This window comes from Pimephales promelas, chromosome 18 (assembly GCF_988280905.1).
Source record: "Pimephales promelas chromosome 18, fPimPro1.hap1.1, whole genome shotgun sequence".
In the NCBI taxonomy this organism is placed as follows: domain Eukaryota; kingdom Metazoa; phylum Chordata; class Actinopteri; order Cypriniformes; family Leuciscidae; genus Pimephales; species Pimephales promelas.
Genome location: NC_142786.1, coordinates 17,876,668 through 17,901,486, shown reverse-complemented (window position 1 = coordinate 17,901,486; position 24,819 = coordinate 17,876,668). Strand labels below are relative to the sequence as shown.

General features: G+C 41.2%; 2 protein-coding genes across 9 annotated transcripts in view; both read left to right on the top strand.

The window, feature by feature from the left end:
• Window positions 1-15,887, top strand: part of ago4 (argonaute RISC component 4) — a 76,372-nt gene extending 60,485 nt beyond the window's left edge. For 4 of the 8 annotated variants that reach the window (XM_089122906.1, XM_089122904.1, XM_089122902.1 and 1 more), the window contains 8 exons: window positions 474-607; window positions 1,439-1,623; window positions 3,027-3,186; window positions 3,930-4,245; window positions 7,485-7,619; window positions 9,147-9,248; window positions 10,853-11,052; window positions 13,081-15,887. In XM_089122906.1, the coding sequence (XP_088979032.1) occupies window positions 474-607; window positions 1,439-1,623; window positions 3,027-3,186; window positions 3,930-4,245; window positions 7,485-7,619; window positions 9,147-9,248; window positions 10,853-11,052; window positions 13,081-13,189 (1,341 nt within the window). In that variant the 3' untranslated portion in view covers window positions 13,190-15,887. Of the gene's footprint in view, window positions 1-458; window positions 608-1,438; window positions 1,624-3,026; window positions 3,187-3,929; window positions 4,246-7,484; window positions 7,620-9,146; window positions 9,249-10,852; window positions 11,053-13,080 lie in introns of all 8 variants that reach the window. The other 4 variants (XM_089122905.1, XM_089122903.1, XM_089122901.1 and 1 more) reach the window with 1 other exon arrangement.
• A 7,460-nt stretch (window positions 15,888-23,347) lies between these two features.
• cldn35 (claudin 35) lies at window positions 23,348-24,206 on the top strand. The gene has a single exon (XM_089122879.1). It carries the CDS (start codon window positions 23,439-23,441, stop codon window positions 24,123-24,125), a length of 687 nt encoding a protein of 228 aa, XP_088979005.1. The 5' UTR covers window positions 23,348-23,438; the 3' UTR covers window positions 24,126-24,206.
• The last annotated feature ends 613 nt before the right edge of the window (window positions 24,207-24,819 follow it).

Genomic DNA, 24,819 nt, shown 5'->3' with positions numbered 1-24,819 from the left:
GCCGGGAGCAGCAGCTCATTTGCATTTAAAGGGACAGACGCAAAACTACTCGTTTTTGCTCACCCTCAAACTTTAACATGCTATAAAAATATCTGTGGGGTGTTTTGAGCTAAAATGTCACACACACACTCTGAGGACATCAGACTTCATTTACATCTGGTGAAAAGGGCGTTATCCCACCCCTTTGAGTGTTGTACTATTCCGCCATGTTGTTCACTCACACGCCCCAACTCGTAAAGATCGGGGCTTAAAGAACATCCCGAGCTTTCCACTGGAATTTATGACATTGTGGTGCACACAACTTTTAAAAACAATCTTTACGAGATGACTTGAACGCACCATTAGCCCAGGCCTGCAGAGATGGGTTTGTGGGTTGTGTTGGGTTTGATGGGTTGGCATGTTGGGTTTGATGGGTTAGTGGGTTGGGTAGAGAGCCGAGGGGTTCACTAAGAGTGTAGGGACTCTCTCCTCAGAACAAGACGGTGGCCACGCCTAACCAGGGCGTCTGGGACATGAGAGGAAAGCAGTTTTACGCGGGTATCGAGATCAAGGTCTGGGCCGTGGCCTGCTTCGCCCCGCAAAAACAGTGCCGAGAGGATCTGCTCAAGTAAGGATCACTCCGCTCATTCCTAAATGCAGGGTTCGTACAAGCCTCAATTTATGAGCAATTAAATGGGTTCTCATTGTTCAGGCCAATCATATAGTAATGGGAGAAAAATCAGTTTGAATAAGAAAGCTATATGTCTTTGTCATAGTATCATTTCAATGGTTAAAATACTGCAGTCACTGCATGTGTTGCTCTTTATTTGTATCATTTTGTTTTATTTTTACTAATCTATTATCTTTCAAATTCTAAAAAGTAATTAAAGATATTGTTTGATAAGTGAGATCTCTGATTTTAGTCATTTAGCCAAAAAAGTAGTGCTTAAAGTCTTAATTTCGTTTTACAGTGTCTGTACGAACCCTGTTATTTCCATTCTATAATGTGCTTTTGTTTCTCCATTGTTTACACCTGTTTTTCATTAACGATAATATAGTCAAGCTAAAAAAGACTGAAGATTTTAATTAAGACACCGTTTTCCACCAAATTTGTTGGTTCAACTTAAGTAACCTAGATGCCTTAATTTAGTTCATTGAGATTTAAAACTTGAATCTGGTTTTAGTTTCAATTAACTAATAACCCTGGTCAAGATAAGCTTTAAGTTCCCTCAAGTTGTTTCAAAACCGTATGAATTTCTTTCTTCTGCTGAACACAAAAGATATTATGAAGAATGAGCGTAACCAGACAATTGATGGACCCCATTGACTTCGACAGTATTTCTTTTCCTACTACAGAAGAAAGAAATGCATATACAGGTTTGAAGTGACTTGAGGGAGAGTAAATGATGACAGAACTTAAGTGAGCTATTCCTTTAAAGATTTTACACTGTGTTTTTAGGAGTTTCACTGACCAGCTGCGCAAGATCTCTAAAGATGCAGGGATGCCAATCCAAGGCCAGCCTTGCTTCTGCAAATACGCCCAGGGCGCAGACAGCGTGGAGCCGATGTTCAAGCATCTCAAGATGTCTTATGTGGGACTGCAGCTCATTGTGGTCATTCTGCCTGGAAAAACACCCGTCTATGGTAAAGACATTAGGGGTGGGGATCTTTTGGTGCCTCACGATTCGAATCGATTCCTGGGGTGACGATTCAATCTCATATGTGCATTTTGATTTGTGGTTTACTGTTTTGTTGCTTTTCTTGTTTGACTGCGGTACACCGTTTAGTAGGTCTAGAGGGGCAACAAATCCCAAGCCCCTTTCTCACAGAGATTCCGGAAAATACACGGATAATGTGACCCGGCGTTTGTCCTCGGATTGTTTGATTTCGGTTCATTCACACTGCCAGTGATTTGCGGGGATCTGTAAATGCATTCAAACACAACCCGTAAAGATCCCGGAAAGACACATGACGTCAGGATGAGACGTGTAACTTGCACGTCGAAAACATGTACACACGCATACCGTTCCACAAAGCTGGTGAACGATCTCAGCTTCAGCGCGGATAGTGAGGAGCTCCTGCTCTCTACTTCGTTCCAGTTTGCGGACATTTGTTCATCCTTTCTTTGTTAATGACGAACACAAACTTTCTTCTAAGAGCAACAGAGTCGCGCGATGGCACGAGCGTCATCACTATGACACACCCCTTACGGCATTGGTCCTGGCTTTTGTTCACACAGCGCGTGTTCCGGGACTGATTCCGGCAATGTTATTAGGTCCCCAACCCGCTATCAATCCCGGGTCGTGTTTGCTTTCTCACAGAAAGCGTTCTGGCAATTTCCCGGAATCAACGTGCTTTGTGAAAGGGGCTCCACTGAATCAAATGGGAACCTTGAAATTTATTTAGGGTCTACTCCCATTTTAGTCAATCCAATATTATAAAACAAATGTTCTTTATGCTGACTGAAGTCTTCTAGTCTTCTGTAATAAAGCAAAGCAGGCAATTTTATTTCATTTTTTAAATATTAAAAACAGCAACAAAAATTCAAATTTCAAGCAATAGGACATAGAATAATATACAAATTAAATAAACTAAGTTTTATTTAAACCTGTAGTAAGACTACTGAAATTGAATATATATATATATATATATATATATATATATATGAAGAGCTCTTTTCCAAAACGTGATAAACGCCATTTTTAAAAAAAAATGAGTTTGTCGAAACTGTGAAAGAGGACGGTATACGAGATCTGTGTCCGTCAGCGCGAACACCGCATTGAGTCTTTGTTCGCAGGTTATTGTGATCAACTTCAATAACTTGTAGTACTGTGAAGTTAAAGAAAAATAACACTTTAGACAATGATTTTTTGAAATTTGTGAACCGATTCAAATCGGGATAAAATAGAATTGCCATTCATATATGAATTGTTTTTTTGTTTTTGTTTTTTGTTTTGTTTTCTTTGGTCAGTTTTTTTTGTACCCTACCTAAAAAATGTCAGAGGGTTTGCCACTGTAATGCTGAAGTAGTTGTTGTGCGTCTCCAGCGGAGGTGAAGCGTGTCGGAGATACTCTGCTGGGAATGGCCACTCAGTGCGTGCAGGTGAAAAACGTGGTGAAAACGTCCCCTCAGACACTGTCCAACCTCTGTCTGAAGATCAACGCCAAACTAGGGGGCATCAACAATGTGCTGGTGCCACATCAGAGGTGGGTTCTGCTATAGCTGTGTTTATTATGCTATAAAGGCTGTTATGTTGTCTATAGTACTTCAATCTAAAAATCACAATAGAAAAACTAAAAGGGGATTTTTAGTTGAAAATGAAACTCAAAGATCTGAATCTTTTCAACATGAAGTATCAAAAGTAAATGAGAGTGTGGCCTAAACAATGCTTGCATAAAATGTCAATTTTTAGACAAAAAACCCATCACCTAGCAACAGGATTGACTATCGTAGGCTTTAAAGACCATATTATGCCTTTGTGGATTTCAGCCTCTACTAGAACAGGTTGAATGTTGATTATTCTCCATTGTTGGGGCTCCTCTCTTCCCAGTCTGTCAGTAACGCTCTGTGTACTTCCTGTCTCCATGAAGCCCCTCCTTCTGAAAGCACACTGTGCTCTGATTGGTCAGCTGGAGCAGTGTGTTGTGATTGGCCGAGCGCTTCGAGTATATTTGGGAAATGTCCCGCTCCTGTCCATAACCGCCAGTTTAATACCCTACTAACTAACTCAACCAGGCCCCGCCCCTTTATTCTCCGTATGAATTATTATAATGATGAATATTGTGACGTGTTCAATCCCGTTCAGAAACACTGACACTAATATAGAGAAGAACTGGCGCTTTCTCATGCTCAAACCCTAAAGAGAGATCGACGTGACGCATAATAGGTGCTCTTTAAATGCATTGACAAGAAAGGGAAACTTGACCTGTGTGTGTGTGTGTTTCCCCAGGCCCTCGGTGTTCCAGCAGCCGGTGATCTTCCTCGGGGCCGACGTCACGCACCCGCCGGCGGGCGACGGGAAGAAGCCCTCCATCGCCGCAGTGGTGGGCAGCATGGATGGGCACCCAAGCCGGTACTGTGCCACGGTACGGGTGCAGACCTCACGCCAGGACCTGTCCCAGGAGCAGCTCTTCAGCCAGGAGGTCATCCAGGACCTCACCAACATGGTGCGAGAGCTTCTCATTCAGTTCTACAAGTCCACCCGATTTAAGCCCACGCGCATCATCTACTACCGCGGGGGGGTCTCTGAGGGCCAGATGAAGCAGGTGAGTTTCACGGAGAGACTGTTTAACGTGACTGCTCACCCAAACGCCAATTCTGTCATTTACAGGGAACTACACTAACCTTTTCCACTGGTGGCACTTGCGCTACTAACTTTTTCAGTTACTGGCGCAAAACATGATTTGGTCGCACAAATTATTTATAGTAAGCCGCTCTCTGGATAGTAATGAATAATAATGAAATTGTACTGCATTAGGGGTGGAACGGTAAAGAAGTCACGGTTGGGTTCATACCTTGGTTCAGACGGTTCGGTACGATTTCAGTACATTGGAGTGAAAAGCAAAACAAAAATGCAGAAGGCATTTTTATAAATCTCTTAAGCCTCGTATTTTTTTAAATTGTTAAGTTTTATTAATAAAGGCATAGAATCAGTTTATTTGTAGTGCATTGACAATAGTTTTATATAATTAGTTTATTAATTAAATTAATAAAAAGACAAAATGACCTTGATATATGTTTGGTAATTGTACTTGAATGAATGTAAATTTAATTTGCTATATTTCAGATCAATATATTTGTTTTCCTTACTTTTAATTAACCCTAACTTTATTCTCATCTGAATTATAAATAAATGATTTCCGTATAAAATAATTACCATGAAAACACATTTGATTTTCTTTTTTAATCAATGTAGAATCATGGACGCAGGACTGTTGGCAAACTGTAATGACAATAAAATGATAGCTTATAAATATATCTCTGGCTGTTTCTGTTCCACAACATTTTGCAGGCTATGTCATGTTTGGGGTGTGGGATGAAGAGAGGGATATTTTTAGTAATTATTTAATAAAACATCATTTAATTTATCTTCAGTTTGTAGTATTAGCCAATCAGGTGTCTTGACGCGAATCACGCGATTACAATACAGCCTACACAGCACCAAAAAAAAAACTAGTCTAAAAAACTGCTAGTGATCATATAACGTTAGTCGATGTCAATATCAGCGCTAGCAATATAATTAGTTAGCTCATGGCAGAGTTTATCAGCCGAACTTCAGAGCGCAAATCTACCTTTGGTGTACCAAAATCATCGTAAGGCAGAGACACGGTGTCTTACATCTCTGCGTCTTTTTCCTGACGCCATGCAGACCCAGATGGTAGCCTATATGATTGTGATTAGCATGTCTATTATAAAGAGACAAACCTTTTACTATCATGTCCATTGACTTTGAATATGTGCGAAGAGGGAGAGAGAGAGAGAGCAAGACAGTGCTTGTGTTGTGTGAAGACGTGAGACTCTCTCTCTCTCTCTCTCAGCTCGTTTGCGCCCTTTCAAACGCATCAGTTATTTTACTCTACAACACTCGCGGATCAAAAAAGGCTTTGGCGGGACAAAAAGCGGACGACCCGACAGGTTTTAGAAGACTAAATACAACCTGAAAGAAACTAAAAAAAACAGACCCGTCAAAATAGTCAGTGATACATTTGCAACCCATTAAAAATTAAGGTCTCAATGGGATTTCAAAAGGTCGCATATGCGAATATTTTGGTCGCAGTGTAGTTCCCTGATTTACTCATCCTGTGTAGCGTTTGTTGTGTTAATGAAATCTGAGAGATTTCTGTCCCTTTGTTGAAAGTCTGTTCACCCAAAGCTGTGGAAGCACCACACAATAAAAAAACTTTTTATCTCACAATTCTGATTTTATTTATCAATTGTGTGATATAATCTCGCAAACTTACAGTTCTGACTTTCGTTCTCAGAATTCCATGTTATAAAGTTAGAATTGTGAGGTAAAAACAAGCAATTGAGTTGATCACACAATTCTAACTTTATATCATGCCATTCTGACATAACACGCAATTCAGATTTTTCTATCTCGCAATTTTGAGAAGTCTCAATTGTCTTTTAAAATGTTTTATTTTATGGTGGAAACATGCTTTCATACACTTCAAAATGTTCATAAAGAGTTAAATCCGAATGAGCAGAGTGGCTTAATAGAAGTCTTCTGAAGAGATTGCCTGGCATGCCAGACCTACATCAAGATGTTAGGTTTGGAAACTCTTCATTGACACGGCTCAATCCGAGGGGCGGGATAAACGGTTGTCTTTCAAATTCTCTCTGCACGCAATTGAATAGCGCTAAAGCCAATCAGAGCAACGAAGAAGGTGACGTACTCAGCGGAGCAAGTTGATATATTAAACTTTTACCACATCCAGTCCAGCTGTCAACATTGAACATTGAAAATAAGAGAGATTTCCCAGAATCCATCCCCAAAAATAAGGGATTTTTTTTGTTTTTTTACACGACCCACAAACTTTAAAAATAAAACACTAATCATTAAAAGTCAAAAGAGTTTATAACTATGTGTGAGAGAGAAAGAGACAGTATGTGTGTTTTTGTGTGTATGAGAGAGAAAGAGACAGTGTGTCATTAAAAAAAATAATATCATAGAGAATGTTTAAATACTAATATCAGCTTACGAGGGAAACGGAGGCGGAGTAGTGGTGCTTCGGGTGCTGGAGATGATTTGGGAGAGTCCGTGCACCTATACCGATCAGAGCGCCGCTGACACAGAGTAAAGCCTTTATACTCGACGACACAGCACGAGTGGGCAAAAATGACAAGTTGATCGTTTCGCCACAGCTTTTTTGTAACAGCGTGTGCGGCGCCGGCCGCAACCGAGGATGAACGACTTTAAACCGAATATGTCTGAGCTTGCTCTGACCGTCGCAACTCTGTCGTCATTATGTTAAGCCCGCCCGCCAAATCTATACACGATGTGATTGGCCCTACCAGAGTTGAGTTTTTCCAGCTCAAACGTCTATGGAGAGTTGCTAGACCACACTTTGCTGCAAAATAATTTTTGCTGCCGCTAGGGTGCGTCTAGATTTCTAGGCTACTGAAGAGATGCAATGACTTTATTATACGATAAACAGATTTAGTTTTAGGCTTTTATTCACATTGTTCAATGAACTTAAAGCGATGCTCAACCATACTTTATGCGAAGAACAATCCTTCTGTTTACTATATTTGAATGCTGTAATAATTGCTCCCGTTTCATTAAAATTACTTCATTTGGGTTCTGAAGATGATCGAAAGTGTTATAGATTCACATAAGTGCGAGGAAACGACAGAATTTTCTTATTTGGGTCATCTAACTCTTTAATTTATACTCCAACTGCAGTGATGATACTTGAAAGCTGGTTTTATTGGAATGTAATTTATTCGTCATTTCGTGTTCAGTTTTTCTTCTTGGGTTGATCTTGTGACTGGTTTTGTGCAGGTTGCCTGGCCAGAGCTGATCGCCATCAGGAAAGCGTGCATCAGTCTAGAAGAGGATTACAGACCAGGAATCACATACATCGTAGTGCAGAAACGCCACCACACTCGACTCTTCTGCTCTGATAAAGCCGAGAGAGTGAGTTTTTCAGATGGTGTTTACTTCATATACTCTGTTTGTGATTGGCACTGTTAAAGGAGGAGGAACACGCTCCAAATTGAGGAACACACTCCAGAATGTTTCTCCATATAGTGACTTGAATGGGGTCGAACGGTCCAGATGTGAGTTTCAGTGCAGCTTCAAAGTCTCGACACGATCCAGCCAAGGAATAAGAGTCTGATTTAGACTAACCAGCTGACATTTATAACAAAATAAACATTTATATACTTTATAACCACAAATGCTGGTCTTGCACAAGCTTTGATGCGACACATTAAGTAATCAGGTTGAAAGGTCAAGCGTGACGTAGGTGTAAAGCCTGGAACACACCAAGCCGACGGTCGGCCGTCTGGCAGATTTTGTGCGTCGGCCAACTAAGTTTCCTCGGTGTGATACGCACGGTTCCGTGCTGTTGGCTGAAAATAGTCCTCGTCGGCTTTTTTTGCCTGATTCGACATGTTGAATCGGCGTCGGGCCGTTGAGGAAAGAGAGAACTCTGATTGGCTGTTTAGCTTAGTGAAAGAGACATGAGAATAAAAGCAAAACAGCAAGCAAAGAAGTCAAAACAGTAAAGATAGAAGGCTGTTCGTATGTTACGTCATCTTACCTGAGTGTTCCTTGGCGAATATTTCAATAATAACTTGAGCGGAGTGGAATAAAGAAAGTGTTTAGCAGGATTGATATTCAGAACGGTAAGCGCGCGCTGCTTTGTTTACGTTATGTGTATCTGCAGCCACCAGCATCGGTTTTCCTTTTTGAATGACGAATATAGACTAATATATCTGCAGAAATAGACATTTGGCTCATTAGACGCAGGCGAAGACCGCACATTCTAGCTGGCGGTCGTCTGCAGTTCTCTCGGTGTGTTCAAGTGCAGCTTTTTACCTCGACGTGAGCGGACGAAAGGCGACAAAACAGTCGGCTTTCATCAGCGCTAGTTCGTTGCCGTCGGCTTGGTGTGTTCCGGGCTTAAGAACAGACCCAGTGTTTACAAAGCAAACGTGCGAAGACTGAGTCAAACGCCATTTACAAAACAAATGATGAAAAAATTATGTCGGATGTTGGGGTTTTCTCCCTATCCTACATTTCTGACATTACCTTTCAACTTGACTACGTAATGTATCACAGCTCGTGCAAGACCAGCATTAGTGGTTAAAAGTATAAATGTTTATTTTGTTATAAATGTCCACTGGTTTGTCTAGATCAGACTCTTATTCCTCGGCAGGATCGTGTCGAGACTTTCAAGCTGCACTGAAACTCACATCTGGACCTTCGACCTGTTGCAGAAACATCCTGGAGTGGTGTTCCTTAATGTCTTTTCGAATGAAGAAAGAAAGACAGGAACATCTTGGATGACATGGAGGAGAGTAAATTATCAGGAAACTTAAATTCTAAAGTCAATTCATTCTTTTATTGTGCACTACCATTCAAAAACAATTCAGGACTGATAAATGTTTCTGCATTCACTTCCAAATCGTGCATTCAAGTTTCTTTGCGTTGACTCAGGTGGGGAAGAGTGGAAATGTCCCAGCAGGCACTACAGTGGACAGCACCATCACACACCCCTCAGAGTTCGACTTCTACCTGTGCAGTCATGCTGGAATCCAGGTGAGCCGCAGCCCGAATTATCCAGTACAAGGTGCATAAAATACTTGAATTTGAAGGCCTGGAAAACCCTTAAATTCAGGGGGGTCAGTATATTTCCCTGCTTTTTTGTCCTTAGCCAATCACATGCCTGATATATTAAATAAGTGTTTATATATATATGAGCCAATGAGCCGAATGAACATGCAAATTCATTCCCTAACATTATATGGTGCCATTTTGCTCTGCAATACCACTCAATATCAGTTTTCTTTTATCAAGATGTTTGTAGTCCCTATCGCATTTGTCATAGTTCTTTGTTCTAGCACCAATGAGAACAGCAGCTCTACATTCATCTTGCATCTTCCTCGTCTTATTTCTTCCTGGCAGTGTAGACGGCGACGCTACTTGGCGTACATTTTCTTTGCCGTTGCATATGTGTGCTCGGCAAGACCGTTTTGTTTGAGCTCCTTCAAGTTGTGTTTTACTGTAACTTCAGAAGCTCCAAACATGTGAGCAAAAGCGCCAATCTCATTGGTCGGATAGTTTTTGACGCTGCGCGTCAAACTAAAAAACCGAACCCAAGGCGTTTTTTTACGCGTTTTTGTACGCGTCGGTGTGCACACTCACATTGGCGCCCTTTGTTAAGTCACGAGGCGTTAAACGTCGGTGAATAACGCACGTGAAAATCGTCCCGGTGTGAACAGGCCTTTAGCCTCTTATTTACTTATTTATTTGTACCATTTTGTTTTATTAATTAAAAGCCTGAAGCCTATATTTTTAGCTATAATATATATATGCATGTATGTGTGTGTGTGTGTGTGTATATATATATATATATATATATATATATATATTTTTTTTTTTTTTTTAAATTTGAAAGATAAAGAAATTGTTTGATTTATACAATTTATACATTAATAATAACACTTATTAATTTGCACTCTTCTATTCTGTATTTATAAAAAAAAAAAGTACATGTACTGCGTTAGACTAAACTGGGAAGGGTCACGGCACTTGCATATCATTGTCCTACTGTTAGTTTCACTGCTTTTATTGTTCTCATCTGTAAGTCGCTCTGGATGAAAGCGTCTGCTAAATGAATAAATGTAAATGTTTGATAAGTGAGATATTTGATTGTAGTCCTGGAAAACCCTAAAAAGTAGCGCTTAAAGTCCTGGAATTTCATTGTACAGAATCTGTACGAACCCTGACCATCCAATTCACCTTTGGCTAAGCCACGCCCTAGAATGTAGATTGACCAATCACAGCGCAGCCAAGAACGAGCTCCCACACAGACTCCGACACTTTTTCACAGCGCTCTATTGACTTTCAACACAGGCGTCTCATATTTTTGGTCTCGGCAGGCTATTACCGTCCAAGTTTTATCCAAAATATGGTTAAACGTTGTGCCTCGGGCATTTGCAACACAGATACGCCTACTTCTATCGGACACTTTATTTGCTGCTTTATAAAAGTTTGTTAACATTTCAGCAGGAAGAGCTGTTACAGCATAAGCCATGCAGAGCGCAGATGAAGTTTGACGGATGTAGCAACAGTAACTAAGGGGGACGGGGCTTAGCCAAAGGTTAATTGTCCATTCATTGCATTTGCGTTTCCTCCCATAGGGCACGAGCCGCCCGTCTCACTATCACGTCTTGTGGGATGACAACTGTTTCACCGCCGACGAACTGCAGCTGTTGACGTACCAGCTCTGCCACACATATGTGCGCTGCACGCGCTCCGTCTCCATCCCCGCTCCAGCTTACTACGCCCGGCTCGTGGCCTTCAGGGCCCGCTACCACCTCGTGGACAAAGATCACGACAGGTACATCAGCACCGAGGAGGAGGAGCTTGTGAAGCTAAAGGGAAAAGGCAAATTAGCCCATGATTTACTCTCCCTCAAACCATCCTAGGTGTATATTACACTCTTCTTTCAGACGAATACAATCAGTTATATTAATAAACATCCTGACACTTCTGTGCTTTATAAAAAAAAGTGCATCCATCATCATAAAAGTGCATCTATCCATCACTTTTACAACTGTCGGATGCACTTTTATGATGGACAGATGCACTTATGATTGGTAGATACACTTTTATGATAGATGCACTTTTATGATGATAGATGCACTTCTATGATGGACAGATGCACTTTTATGATGGACAGATGCACTTATGATGGATAGATGCACTTTTATCTTGGATAGATGCACTTTTAGGTTGGATAGATACACTTTATGATGGGCAGATGCACTTTATGATGGATAGATGCAGTTTTTAGAGCTTTACACTGATGGTTGCAAGCGTCAGGGTGTTTATTAATATAACTGTTATTCATCTGAAAGACATTCATATACACCTAGGATGGCTTCAGGGTGAGTAAATCATGGGCCAATTTTCATTGTAAAGTAAACTACTCCTGTAAAGAGGACCTACGAAGTCTTGATTTTGTTTTTGGGCTCTACTAGAATAGGTTTTCATGCACAAATGTTCAAAAAAGCAATATTTTTTTCCATATTTGACATAGTTGCAGCACCTCTCCTCCCAGTCTGTCAGTAACACTCTGGTGAGTTAACGCACTGCTTAACCGCCCAGTGTGATGCATCGTTGTAGAAACTAACTAGCTAGACTGTTTCCCCCTGTCATTTGAACCACGTTAGTTAAACAGTGTAGAACTCATTAATGACATCACATGCAGGTGTTAATTAATATTTGAATGGGATGAAAGAAAAAGAATGTGCTGAATGTTAGCTTGCTTATATTGTGTCCACATGTCATTTTAACAAGAAACTGCTGCTAACCACAGCTTGCAAGTTTGCGACGCTGTTTAGTTTCGGGAAAAGCCAAATCACTGAACTATGTTGATAACGACGGAACTTGTGACCATAGTTAGTTGATGCTTTTGTGAAATGCACCCCTGTTGTTTACTTCCTGTCTCTATGAAGCCCTTCTTTCTGGAAAGCACACTGTGCACTGATTGGTCACCTGGTTCAGCGTGTTGTGATTGGTCGAGTGCTTCGAGTATGTTTGGGAAATGTCGAGCCCCTTTCCATAACCGCCAGTTTAACACACTACTAACTAACTCAACCAGGCCCCGCCCCTTTATTCTGCATATGAATTATTATAATGAGGAATATTGTGACGTGTTTTTACTAATTTTGTAGTGTAAGAAAAACACAAATGGTTTTCCATGCAATAAAAGTGAATGGGGATTAAAGGAGCTTAAATGTCATAAAAGTACAAGAAAATAGTTCATATTTACATTTTGGTCTGTTTCTAATTTTGAATAATAATTATCAGAAAAACCTGTCTGTCCCTGTCCCAGTATTACTTTTATTTATGTTTTATTATTTTGAATTCGCTTTTTTCATGTTGATTTTTTAGTGCTTTTGTCTCCTATTTTCTAAATATTGCTATTTATGTTTAATTTATTTTTACTCCAGGTTTAGTTTTATATAGTTTTAGGTCTTTTGTTAGTTTTAAGGTGTTTGTCAGGCTCTTCTCATTTAGAACCGTCCAGTAGGGGTTCCCATCATGGGATGATTTTATAGATGCATATTTAATTTTGTTTAAAAAAATATTATATTATTTGAAACCGTTCCAGGGAGTTCAGAAACCGTGACACTCGCTACGCTTACGTGCAACCAAATCCGCTACTAATGGGATTGATGGCTCAGTTATTTTTTTTTAACGTGTGAGAAATTCGGACTCTGTGTGCAAGCACCTTTACTCCCGCTGGAGCGACTCTGGAAACCCTTTCATGCTCAAACGTCAACATTAAACACACTAAATGATGAACATGGGGGAAAATCCTCATAGATCCTCTAATCGCTTCGTCCCTCTCTCTCTGCAGCGCTGAAGGTAGTCACGTGTCCGGACAGAGCAACGGCCGAGACCCTCAGGCCCTGGCCAAGGCGGTCCAGATCCACTATGACACCCAGCACACCATGTACTTCGCCTGACGCCGGCCAGCAGGAGGCGCTCTTCTACTTCTACACTCCCTCCTCTCTCTCTCTCTCCCTCTCTCTCTCTCTCTCTCTCTCTCTCTCTCTCTCTCTCTCTCCCTCTCCCTGTTTCTCTATCGCGGTGTCGTCTGCAGCCAAGCAGTTCTGAAACTCATCCCTCAATCCAGGCGAAATATAGAAATATACTGGCCTCGGAAGAACCAACCTCTACCAGCAGTCCTGCACTGAGAGGCTCCTGGCCTCCAATGCACAGAGAAAAAAATCAATTTGAGCCATTTTTAACGTTTCCTTTTCTTGTTTTTGATTTTGAATGTTTTTAATTTGTAAAATACACTGAGTGTGAGCAAACCTGCGCCATTGGTCAGGGCAGCTCTGGCTCTCTTTGCTAAGCTGGACTCTGTCTACTCTTACCTCAAGCCACCATTGGCTGAATCTTGTCACATGACTATTAGAGGGTGGGGCTTGCATGTTTGGGGGGGGGGGGGGGGGGGGGGGTACTTGTTTTGTCTCCTTTTTATGGTCGTATTTGGACTCTCCTCAGTCTTTTACAAACGAGGTGACCTGGGTATACATACCCATTACCCGCTACCGTTTTGCGTGTGTGTGTGTGTGTGTGTGTGAGTGAGTGAGTGAGTGAGTGAGTTCACGTCTCATGGCAGGCCACTGAATTGTAAAGGGAAATCTAGGAGCAAACTGCTGTAAATGCCTCGTTTTTTTATATTAACACACACAAAGATATATAAAAAAATATATAAATATTTACAACTCTATAAGCATATTCCACTTGATCTAACAGGCTTTCATAAGCTGATGGTTTTGTGTAGCAGTAGCATTACCCGTGGGCACGCCGGGCTCGGTTCTGAGACGGTTCGGATGGTTATTATTTGACAGGGTTGAAAGGTATGGCCATTGCACAGTCACAGACTAGGCTTGCAACATACAGCACTCTCCCTTCTTTTATGCATTTATACATAAGATTCAAACCAGATTTGTAAGAGTTTAATATAAATGTTTTTTTTGTGGTAAACTTTAACAGTTTGTTAGAGTAGATAACTGTCGTTCTTGTCGTTTTAATGTTGATATTGATCAGTTGTCTGAAAATCGGTCGCGTATCTAATTAGGAGGCATTGTGTTTTTTTTATAAAGCTTGACTTGTTGTGGCGACGGTAATGAGGGCCCAAATCGCTTTGGTTTGTCCTTTTTCATGTTCGAATTTATCAGTTTGAGTTTTAACTCCAAGTTAATGGCAAGAAAGTGACAAATCTGAACTTTTTAGGCAATGTTCAGCAGTTATATGAATTTTACACTTTAAGTGTGTTTATTACTTATCTCTCTCTGTGTGTGTGTGTGTGTGTGTGTGTGTGTGTATGAATTTGAATCGATGATATGAATCGGAATGAACTTTCTCTTGCATATTAAAGATAGGACACCGTGCATGAAGACACAGGAGCCTTTGGTTTGAGGGTTTCCAACGCGCACGCCTCGTCAGGGAGGAAGCTCTCCGAAAAACCTTTTGTAATAAACCATCCGTAAAGCAGCAGGTTTGCTATGAATGAGTTTGAGCGCCCGCCTGTCGTTGGCGTGAACGCTGGCCCCGTGGAAGGAGGAGGCGAGGGCATCACATGCAATAAATTGGATTTAGGCATCGATAGGTTACTCAAAAGTCATGGCTTCCAGAGAATAGCGCGTTTGAACAGTGTACGTCCGTGTCCTTTTTTAGGCGGTTCGCTAAATTGTTACATGACAGTTTCTATCATGATATCATTGCAAAGCAATATAACCCAAAATCCAGAACAATTTAAAAGCTGTAGTCGTCGTTGGAATCTTATTGCCGTTCGTTTATGTACTTATTTTGCTTGTATCAATCAGTGGGAATGTGCATATGGTGGACTAGCTCTTTTAGGCTATGTGGACAAATGTTCAAATTTAAACTGTGCTCGCCTGCATGCCAGAGTATTGTTATGGAATATTTATTATGGCGCAGAAATTTTGTTTTTTATCTTATTTTATTTTTTATGCGTAAATCAAATACAGTGAGACTGTTTCGAGTAGCGGTGTTGTCCGGGATTTTTAAAGTTTTCTCTGTAAATGTCAGTAACTCTGAGGGACAGATGTGGGGGCTGAAAGGGGGATGATCTCGTCTTTGCGAGCCCGAACCCAAACGAGGTACTTTCTTCAATCACCGGGCCACTAAGACGGACCTCCTCGCCCTTTCGTTCCGGTTCCCTCTTTGCTCTGTGGCGCCGCCCTGGTGGCTCCTCCACACTTCTCTCTGCGAAAGAATTACCTCTTAACCTCTTGTTTTGTTTTTAAGCCATTCTCTGCCCCACTTTAAAGAGCATGATTTTTTTTTTTAATTCCTATTTGATATATATATGGCTTTGTTATTTGAAAAACGTGTATTGTAATTTAATTTTTTGTTTCTATTACTGGTGTGTAGCTTTTTTTGTGCGGTTGTATTCTCATGTTCTGAGCTGTGTGATTTGTCCGATAGCAATAGCGGGCACCGTTTCTTTGCCCTGCTGGGAACGCCTGTAGCTTCCCCCACTCGAGTGACCCGCCAGTTGCTGTATTGCTTTGTGACATTAAAAAAAAAATCTCCCCTCTTTGTTTTTTTTTGTTTTTTTTAGCCTGCAGGGAATATTTGTGTTATTGTGCAAAGTAATAAATTGGTATTTTATGCCTATAACACACACCTATGTGTCCTGTCATTATTGAAGTTAGCTTGCCTACTTTTTTGTGTGTGTCAGTATGTATAGTACCGGTGATTTATCATAACTTTGTTTTTAAATGTTGATTTTATTTATTTTATTTTTTAAGGGACTTTTTCCAAAAATAGATTGAATTCCAAGCCACAAGATGGCATTGCTTGCTAATATCTAGAACTTAATTATGAAGCCCTATCCAGAGTAAATGGTTCTCTTTGTTGAATGTTTAAGTACAAATGATTTTCCCAATAGACCAACATTTTAAATTCAGCAATGCTTTATTTTAGTGTCCTTGTTACATATGCTACATGTACTTTAGTAATTATAGTAAACTTGTTTCAGTTGTTACATGTAGTAATTACAGTAAATTTTGTTGCATGTACTTTAGTAATACCAAACTTGTTACATGTACTTTAGTAATACCCAACTTGTTGCATGTAATTTAGTAATAACAGTAAACTTGTTACATTTGTTACATGTACTTTAGTAATTACAGTAAATTTGTTATGTGCAACAAGTTTGTTATTACTAAAGTACATGTAACAGGTGTAACAAGTTTATTGTAATTACTAAAGTACATGTTACAAGTCTACTGTAATTACTAAAGTACATGTAACAAGTTTACTGTAATTACTAAAGTACATGTAACAATTGTAACAAGTTTACTGTTGTTACTAAAATACATGTAACAAGTTTACTGTAATTACTAAAGTACATGTACTTTAGTTACAACAGTGAACTTTTCACACCTGTTACATATACGTTAGTAATTACAGTAAACTTGTTGCATGTATTTTTGTAATAACAGTAAATCTTTATTAAAAATGTAACAAAAAAAACCTATAGAGAGTACATGTTGCGCACTATTACTCAAATGTATAATTACACTTATCAAGGACACCTTAAAATAATGTGGAACTTTATATTCTGAAAATCTTGCTATGAAATGAGGATTTTAGCTTTTGCTGTTTTTTTTTTGTTTTTTTCTGTGTCATTGGAGAGTTGCATTCTGTTAGTGGAGACCGATACCAGAGACTATTTTGAGAATGAGGAGTTGACGTCATTTTACAGTGCCCCTCCCCTTTCCGCCATGTTGGTAGGATTCCCACGACAAAACAGTATTGATTACGTGTGTTTTTAGCTCGGTAGTAGAGGAGTTTCTCGCAATACCGCACTGTTTTACCATGCCTGGAAGTAACTGCTGCGTTAAAAACCGAAAAAAACCCTGGTAACCGATAGAGTCACCTACCATCATGGCCGACCGGCTCAGACCCCACCCAAATAGGCACGTGACTCCTCATTCTCAATAGAGACATGCCACTTCCTCAATCCTTAATACAAATGTATAGAGCTGGTAAGTCCCGCCCCTTCAGCTAACCCCGCTGGACCTCTAGGTTGAAAAATCGTCAATGCAAGTGAATGAGAAAAAATAATTATTTTCTAATCCCGTTTGAATTTTGCAATGAATGTGAACATATGTTGTCTATGAATTTTTTATATAATTTTTCGTGTAAAGAATGCTACAATTTAGCGGGTAGAATTTTCATACAGTTAGACTTTGTGTGAGAGCACTTTCTGGACTACAACTCTTTCGACGTGTTTGATATAAATCACCGCACACGGATCCCGCTAAACATGCCTGTGTCTTCGGTTCACTGCCTTTTTTCAGGGAGAGGACAAACTAGTTGAGCGTGGTGAAAACCGTGATATGTGGAGGGAAAATGTGTTATGCGGTGACGTCATATATGTGCCGTGTAGTATCTCTCTTATGTCTGTTTCACAACTGCTCGCCAAACAATCATTCAATATACTGTCAAACTCGTTACATGAGAAATTCTATTAAAACAATTACAGAAAACATATGGTACATTCATGGCACAATTCAAACAGGATCAGAAAAGAATTATTTTCTCTCATTCACTTGCATTGACACTTTTTCAACATAGAGGTCCACTTGGAGTTTTACAGATGGGCGGCACTTACCAGCTCACAGTCCCGCCCACAGCCCGAGAGAGCGCTAGCTGGTGCCGGAAGTAAATTTCCCATTCATTTCTCCCATTGACATTTTGTAAAATCCATATCTAAAGAGTATTAGAGCATGTCTGAGGATAATCAGCTACGGCTGAACTCTGAATAAGCATACAATACATCATTTCAAGTGAAAAAACGAAGAGAAAATCCCAAAAAGGTCGAGGGTACAAGCCTGTGTACATATTTTCATTTCCGAGCAAAGGAACTACTCCTCCCATAAACCATTGCGCCTCACTGAAGTCGTCTGAAAGCCACCGTGAAAGAGCCTTTTGGGCGACTTCCAAATCTGACGACGGGCACGTGAACTTTTTCTCCAGTCAATTTTATATAGTGAATGTGCAGGGAAACTTATTTTCCTCGATTTACTGAAGCAAACGCATTTGCAGCTCAACATGCAAAAACATTGAGTATCTGGCTCGCTCATTAGCTAAGCTGTGGCAACTGCACATCCAATGGCGCGCGGGCGTCTCAGCAGTGCGACCAATGAACTTAGCCCAACGTCATTACGCGATCTTCAGTCTTCACGTACCTTCGCGGGGTTTCAGACACATGACACGACTTCCACCAATCAGATGCATCACTGTTGGATTGTGGGATTGTTCAGGATTGTGGGTAATTAAGTACTTATCCAATACATCGCGAATAAAAGGCATTTATCTTAATACAAGGTTAGTGCCCCATGAACTTTTGCCGTTTATATGAGCATATACAATCGCTTAGTAGGCTACAGCCGTAGCTGGTTTTAAGTCTACCATGTATGGTTACGTTTTTATGGCTTATATCTCAAATGTCAATGGAGAAATTGTATTGAATTTTTACTTCCGGCACCGGCTGTGGGCGGGACTGTGATGCTATAACATACAGTCGGCAACGTGTCATAGTTGGGGGGCGTGGTCGGCGTGGGGGAAAGCAGGAGCAGCGCGACCATCTATGTATTTGAATGACAAAAATGTCATATTGCCAGTCATTTATGCCTGCGGACCAGCAACGGTACATTGCAAAATTAACTGTAATAGGTTATGATTGCCCTTATTTAATTAAAAACTGGGCCAATGACCCAACCAAATGGCCGGAGGTGTCGTTTCCAGACTATTGTTATCTGGTTGAATCTTCAGGTAAGACATCGCGGAAGCTACCGGCAACACAAGCCTATTACTCAAACAACTTAAGTTACTATAAGTCCATAAAACCATGTCACTTACCAATTGCACGTATGCTTCACTCCAAACTATTAGCCTAATCCTTTTGTAAAACGGTGATCAGTTAGTAGCTACGAAGTTGCAGAGGGACTTTGCTGACAGTTATCCGAATTGTCAGACTGCAGTCTGATAACCTTCAGCTGATAACGCTAATGTGACTGAGACATCCCTTATGAAAAACAACTAAAAGAATCTTGTAGTATTTTAGGACAAAATATTTTAGTAACGTTAATCCTATAGGAATACTATAGTATTTTGGGACATAGCCTAGAAGTATAGGTATTAAAGAACACCACAGAAGTATTATACACTAATAGCCATAGTATTATTGTAGTTCTTTTTCGTAAGGGATGTAACGTCAGACAAATCTGGGCCACTGCCTAATACGAGTTAAACATCTACTACTATATCACACAGGGATCTCTACTCACACAGTAATCTAATAAGATATGATTAATTTTGCCATTTTGTCCTATCCGGTTCTGTATGTATGTAAGAAAGGCTGTAGAACTTCAATTTATAATTTGTTAGTTTATTGGTGGTACAGAAAACGACACAGCAACTCTTCGGCATGATTGTCCCATGTATTTCAATGAGCGCCAAGGCAATGTTTTCGCCCACGGGCTAAATTCACACCACGTGACGGGGCATTCCCGGGGGCGTTCCCAGACCAACCGACTGTATCTATAGGGAAAACCCCGTAACACCAAAGATGGCAGTTGTATGCAAATGCCCCTCCCGCTGGACAGCCAATCGTCTGCTTTTAACCGTCAAGCTGGGAAACATTTAAATACGTTGCTGTTTGAAAAGGCGGCAGATTTGATATGCAATGCATGTGTGCGTTCACGTTGTGTAAATATCAGACATCCCAAGTCTCCCAGAAGTTCCGGGTGTCTCCTGCAGATTGATAGAGGCTCGCTGATGCCCGCAAACTAGTTAAAATTTCCCGGAATCTAGAGCAAGCGAGCAAGAGCGCGCACATACTGTGTTTCAAACTGTGCAGCGCACGTGTGTGACAGAGAGCGAGAGAACCCTTGCGCATGCGCAGTAAAAGTATAACCTTTGGGAAAACGGCGTTTTAAACCTTATTTGGGGGCAAAGTCATCAAACTTTTTCAGCAATTTTTATTATATTTTACTGCTGTTTCTATCCACAAGTTTCCTACGCCCCATGAGGCCTTGCGTCAAAAGTGGGCGCGACTTCCGGTTGGAAGTAAACAAAGCGCGACTTGACATGCTTGATACTCGTTCATTCAACAGTTGACAGTCATTCAAGTTATAGCGATCCAAACTAGCTAACGATGTGGGAACACAACCTCAACGAAATTAAAAAGGGTGAAATAAAAGTACCTTTACCCTCCGCAGTGTATTATAATAACATTATTAATAATCAATACTCATCAAGGCATGGTGACAGACAGTTGTGTGAGCTGACAAACAATTAAAATAAAAAATACACACTTAGTCATTGTGCTTTGGAGTTTATTCAAAATTATAAATGAATGTGCTACTGGAATACATTAACTGGCACATTTGGTATTCTGTCAACACTGAGTTTAGGTGTAACATCAGTAGCGAACAGCCAATCACATGCTGAGAGAGTTTATAGAATATTAAGAATTTAAACAAATGTACACAGGAAGATTCGTCGTCTTTTGGGAGGTGATGGAAACTACAGTCGTTGGCAGGATCACTCTGATTTCCTTTTTTTAGCTTGTGTTCAAAACAATCACGTTTAAGCCACTGAACTAGTTTAATCCGGTTATACATACAACCGCGAACAGCACATGTTGTCCCTGAGCTCCGTAACGACATCTCTCATAAAGATTTGCGTCTTTAAATAGTAAAATAATTCTCCGAAAAACAGCTAGCCTTCTTCGCTAACTAACACACAAAATACCATTGGAATGCTACTTCCGCCGCGTCACCAGAAGTTTCACCCACTTTATTTTTTACAGGAGCGCCCCTCGGAAACTTGTGGATACATGCAGTTTTTATGTCCCGGTGTCCAGTGAAAGTGCAGTTCTGACTCTCTCCCCATTCATTTAGATAGAGCCTTGTTAAGTCCGAAATATCTGCCCGGAGGTGTTGCCAAGATGGCGGCCGAGTGGCATGACTTGCCTGAAAGGACTTTGCCGATACCCACATCAGCTGTTGATATTCCTGTGCTCACACACACCACAGCTTCTGTGGGCCACCACCCTCTCTCGTATGTCTTTGTTTTGTGTCCCCTCTCTCGTTCCCCTGTCCTGTGCTGTTGTCATGACCACTGTTGCCAAGGAGAGCCAGAGAAAGGAAACTTAAACCAGGGATCTTGTAGCCATAATATTTAATTCATCACCACAGACGCTGATGTCTGCAGGACAAAACAAGGACGAAATGACACAATTTAAAACCATTTATTTGTCTCTTTAGCAAATAAAATTTAAACATGCAAGTTATCCCCCCAAAAAATACAAACGCTATAACCTGCTGGGATTGGTTGATTTGCACCTTTGTAAAAATATTCATGGAACATGGAAATTCACACTCAGCCTGAAATGCAATACTTATTTGTGTGAAATATATCCATCTCAGCAACAACAACAACAAAATTGACGTGCATACTGTTGCAAAGTGTATTTTTCTGTCAGAAATGGTCAAAAATGTTTCTTTCTGTCTCATAAATGAAAGCTAGCCCTCAATTGCAACGGCACTTCAAAAGGCTTGAGCATATTGTTGATGGCCCATAGATTGTCTTTGTGTTAATTGATTCGCTCGCCCTCCCTCCCACCTCTTCGCTCCATCTGCCTTTATATCCCTCCATCCACTGCTTTCCTTTCAGATAGAGTGTGGCTTGGCTCAGCAGTGTTTCCAAACGGCACACTTGAGTCACCTGTAAGGGTTCCCGGGCCGCCCAATCGGCGATCGCCACTCCGAACGCAACCGACCAACCTGTGAAGGTTTTGTTGCTGGGAGGAATCGCTTTTGTCTTTGCACAAGTGGCCTGAAGCACAGAACCCTTTTGTTTCTGCTCTCAAAAAGAGCAGTAAATTCAATTTAAAGATCTTGAACAAGGAGAACGTCTTCTCCTCAACGGCTTCTATCCTTTCAGGTGTAATAGACTTTTCAAACGAAACTGTTGGATAATTTACAGAGGACTTTGCCATCGTTCAGACTGTTTGACGTTTGTTGGGTCCTTGGAAGTAATGCATCTTTGACAGCCAGGTCACGGTATCAAATTCAATCGGCTTGACCCGTTTTGGAAAGGCAACACCGGACTGGGTGGCAACAGAGACGCATGTCCCTGCGATAACAGTGGATCTTTCTTTACTGAGAGGACTTTACATTGGTGCCAGACCGACTTCTACCCATCCGGATGGGACTCTCATTGAAGTTTGATCAATCCCATGTATGCAAGTTGAGACAAGTGCTCTGAGTTCTTCAATTATTCATCACCTCAAAAAAAGACCAGGCGAATGTGAACTAGTCTGAGAGAACAAAAGACTAGATCGAAACTTTTCTCTGATAAAATTGAAAGACAAAACTGGCAAGGAACTTTCAGGAAGGGCTGACCGAGACGGATTAGCAAACGTGGCCGGCTAGATGTGGTTGAACAAAATATTGCTCTGAGAAATTGGGAAGACAAAACCAAGAGGTAATTGCTGAGGATTGGCAAACGTGACCAAAGACGGGATTAAATCTTAAGTTATTTGAGACGACACTGGCAAGGAACTTTCCAGGAGGACCGAGTGACGCTTCTGGCTGAGGATTGACCAACCTGACCCAAAGACGAGCTAAAACAAATTTTGCATTGAGAAATTTGAGACAAATGTGGCTCGGAACCTTCTATGATTGGCAAACCTGACCCAAAGACGAACAAAAACAAATTTTGCATTGAGAAATTTGAGCCAGATCTGGTGAGGAACATTGTAGGATTGGCAAACGTGACCCAAAGACGAACTAAAACAAACAAATTTTGTATAAAGAAATTTGAGACAAATGTGGCGAGGAACCTTCTAGGATTGCCAAACTTGTCCCGAAGACGAGCTAAAACAAATTTTGCATTGAGAAATTTGAGCCAGATCTGGTGAGGAACCTTCTAGGATTGGCAAACGTGACGCAAAGACGAACAAAAACAAATTTTTGCATAGAGAAATTTGAGAGATTTTTTTGAGGACTGAGAGCCGCTTCTTGCTGAGGGTTGGCGATCGTGCCGACCTCTGTGGCCGAGTAGGGCTGAGGCAATTATCCATAGTCGTAGCACATAAGCGTAAAGGTGTCGTCGAGGCTGTGGCCCGAGGAGGCGTGGTACTCAGAGGGTGGCGAGATGGTGAACACAGGGATGCAGCTGATCAGCTTCACCTGTGCTGTGACCGGATGGGTGATGGCCATCGCCGTGACGGCGCTCCCCCAGTGGAAGGTCACGGCCTTCATCGGCAGCAACATCTTGACGTCGGAGATCGTTTGGCAGGGGATCTGGATGAACTGCATCTACCAGACCACCGGCCACATGCAGTGCAAGACCTACGACTCCATGCTGGCTCTCCCTCCCGATATCCAGGCGGCCCGAGCGCTCATGTGCATCGCTATCTTCCTGGGATGGTTGTCCTGCACCGTGTCTTGCTGTGGAATGAAGTGCACCACTTGCGCCGGGGATGATCGCCATGCTAAGGCGGGTATAGCGCTGTCCGGCGGGGTGCTCTTCATCCTGACGGGCCTGTGCGTTCTCGTACCGGTTTCTTGGACTGCAAACACTGTGGTGCAAGACTTCTACAACCCGAATGTTCCCCTCCAGCACAAGCGAGAGCTGGGTCAGGCCATTTACCTGGGATGGGCGTCTGCGGTGATTCTCATGATTAGCGGGGCGGTTCTCAGCAGCACTTGTCCACACATGGAGAGAGGAGGGTATAGACGCGGGTACATGGGTCGTAGCTTTGCGAACTCCAGGCCTTCCGCTCCTGATCTTCCCAAAACTATCACCACCAGCACCCTTCCTCTCAAGGAGTACGTATGATGGAGAGGAATTAAGGCTCAACAGGGACAATAATTAAAGATGCACTCAGTACTTTTTTTTGATTTTGATTCAATGGATGGATGCATTTTGTGGCAATTGAAGTCCAATCCTTTATCTACTCTGTTTCATCGCTCCTTGTGTTTAGCAAATCGGACACATAATGCTGTTGACTTTTTTTCGTTATGTGTTTGAAAAACTCCAGTGTTTGAAAATAATTATTGCAATTCTGTTTGGTGACACAATCTGTGTCATTTCTGCACCACTAGCAAAAATGAAATTGAATAAATTAATAATGATTGCCAATTACCATTGTAAAATAGATTGGCTTGCCCCAATAGCTCGTTTTTTAACTGAATTGTGAGACACAGTGTTCTCAATGAGATCTCAACATGTCCGGCTCGAGGGTGAGAGTACATCACTTTACATGTCAAAAGCTTTATTAATTTCTCTTGGAGTAAAAATTTTTAATGTGTGAAGATGTACTGACTGAGTGCACCTTTAATTAAAGCCGGTCTATTAGAGCGAGATCAGTGTTCGAGAAACATGTACAAACACCCTAATGTGTGTCACTCTCTGCCTCTTACTGCTGTTTATTCAGGGACTGTCCTATTTATGAGTGCTTTATTTAGATTTGAAGTCTTAATTTGACTTTGATCACTTTAGTCTGGGGAACATATTCACTAATAACTACGAC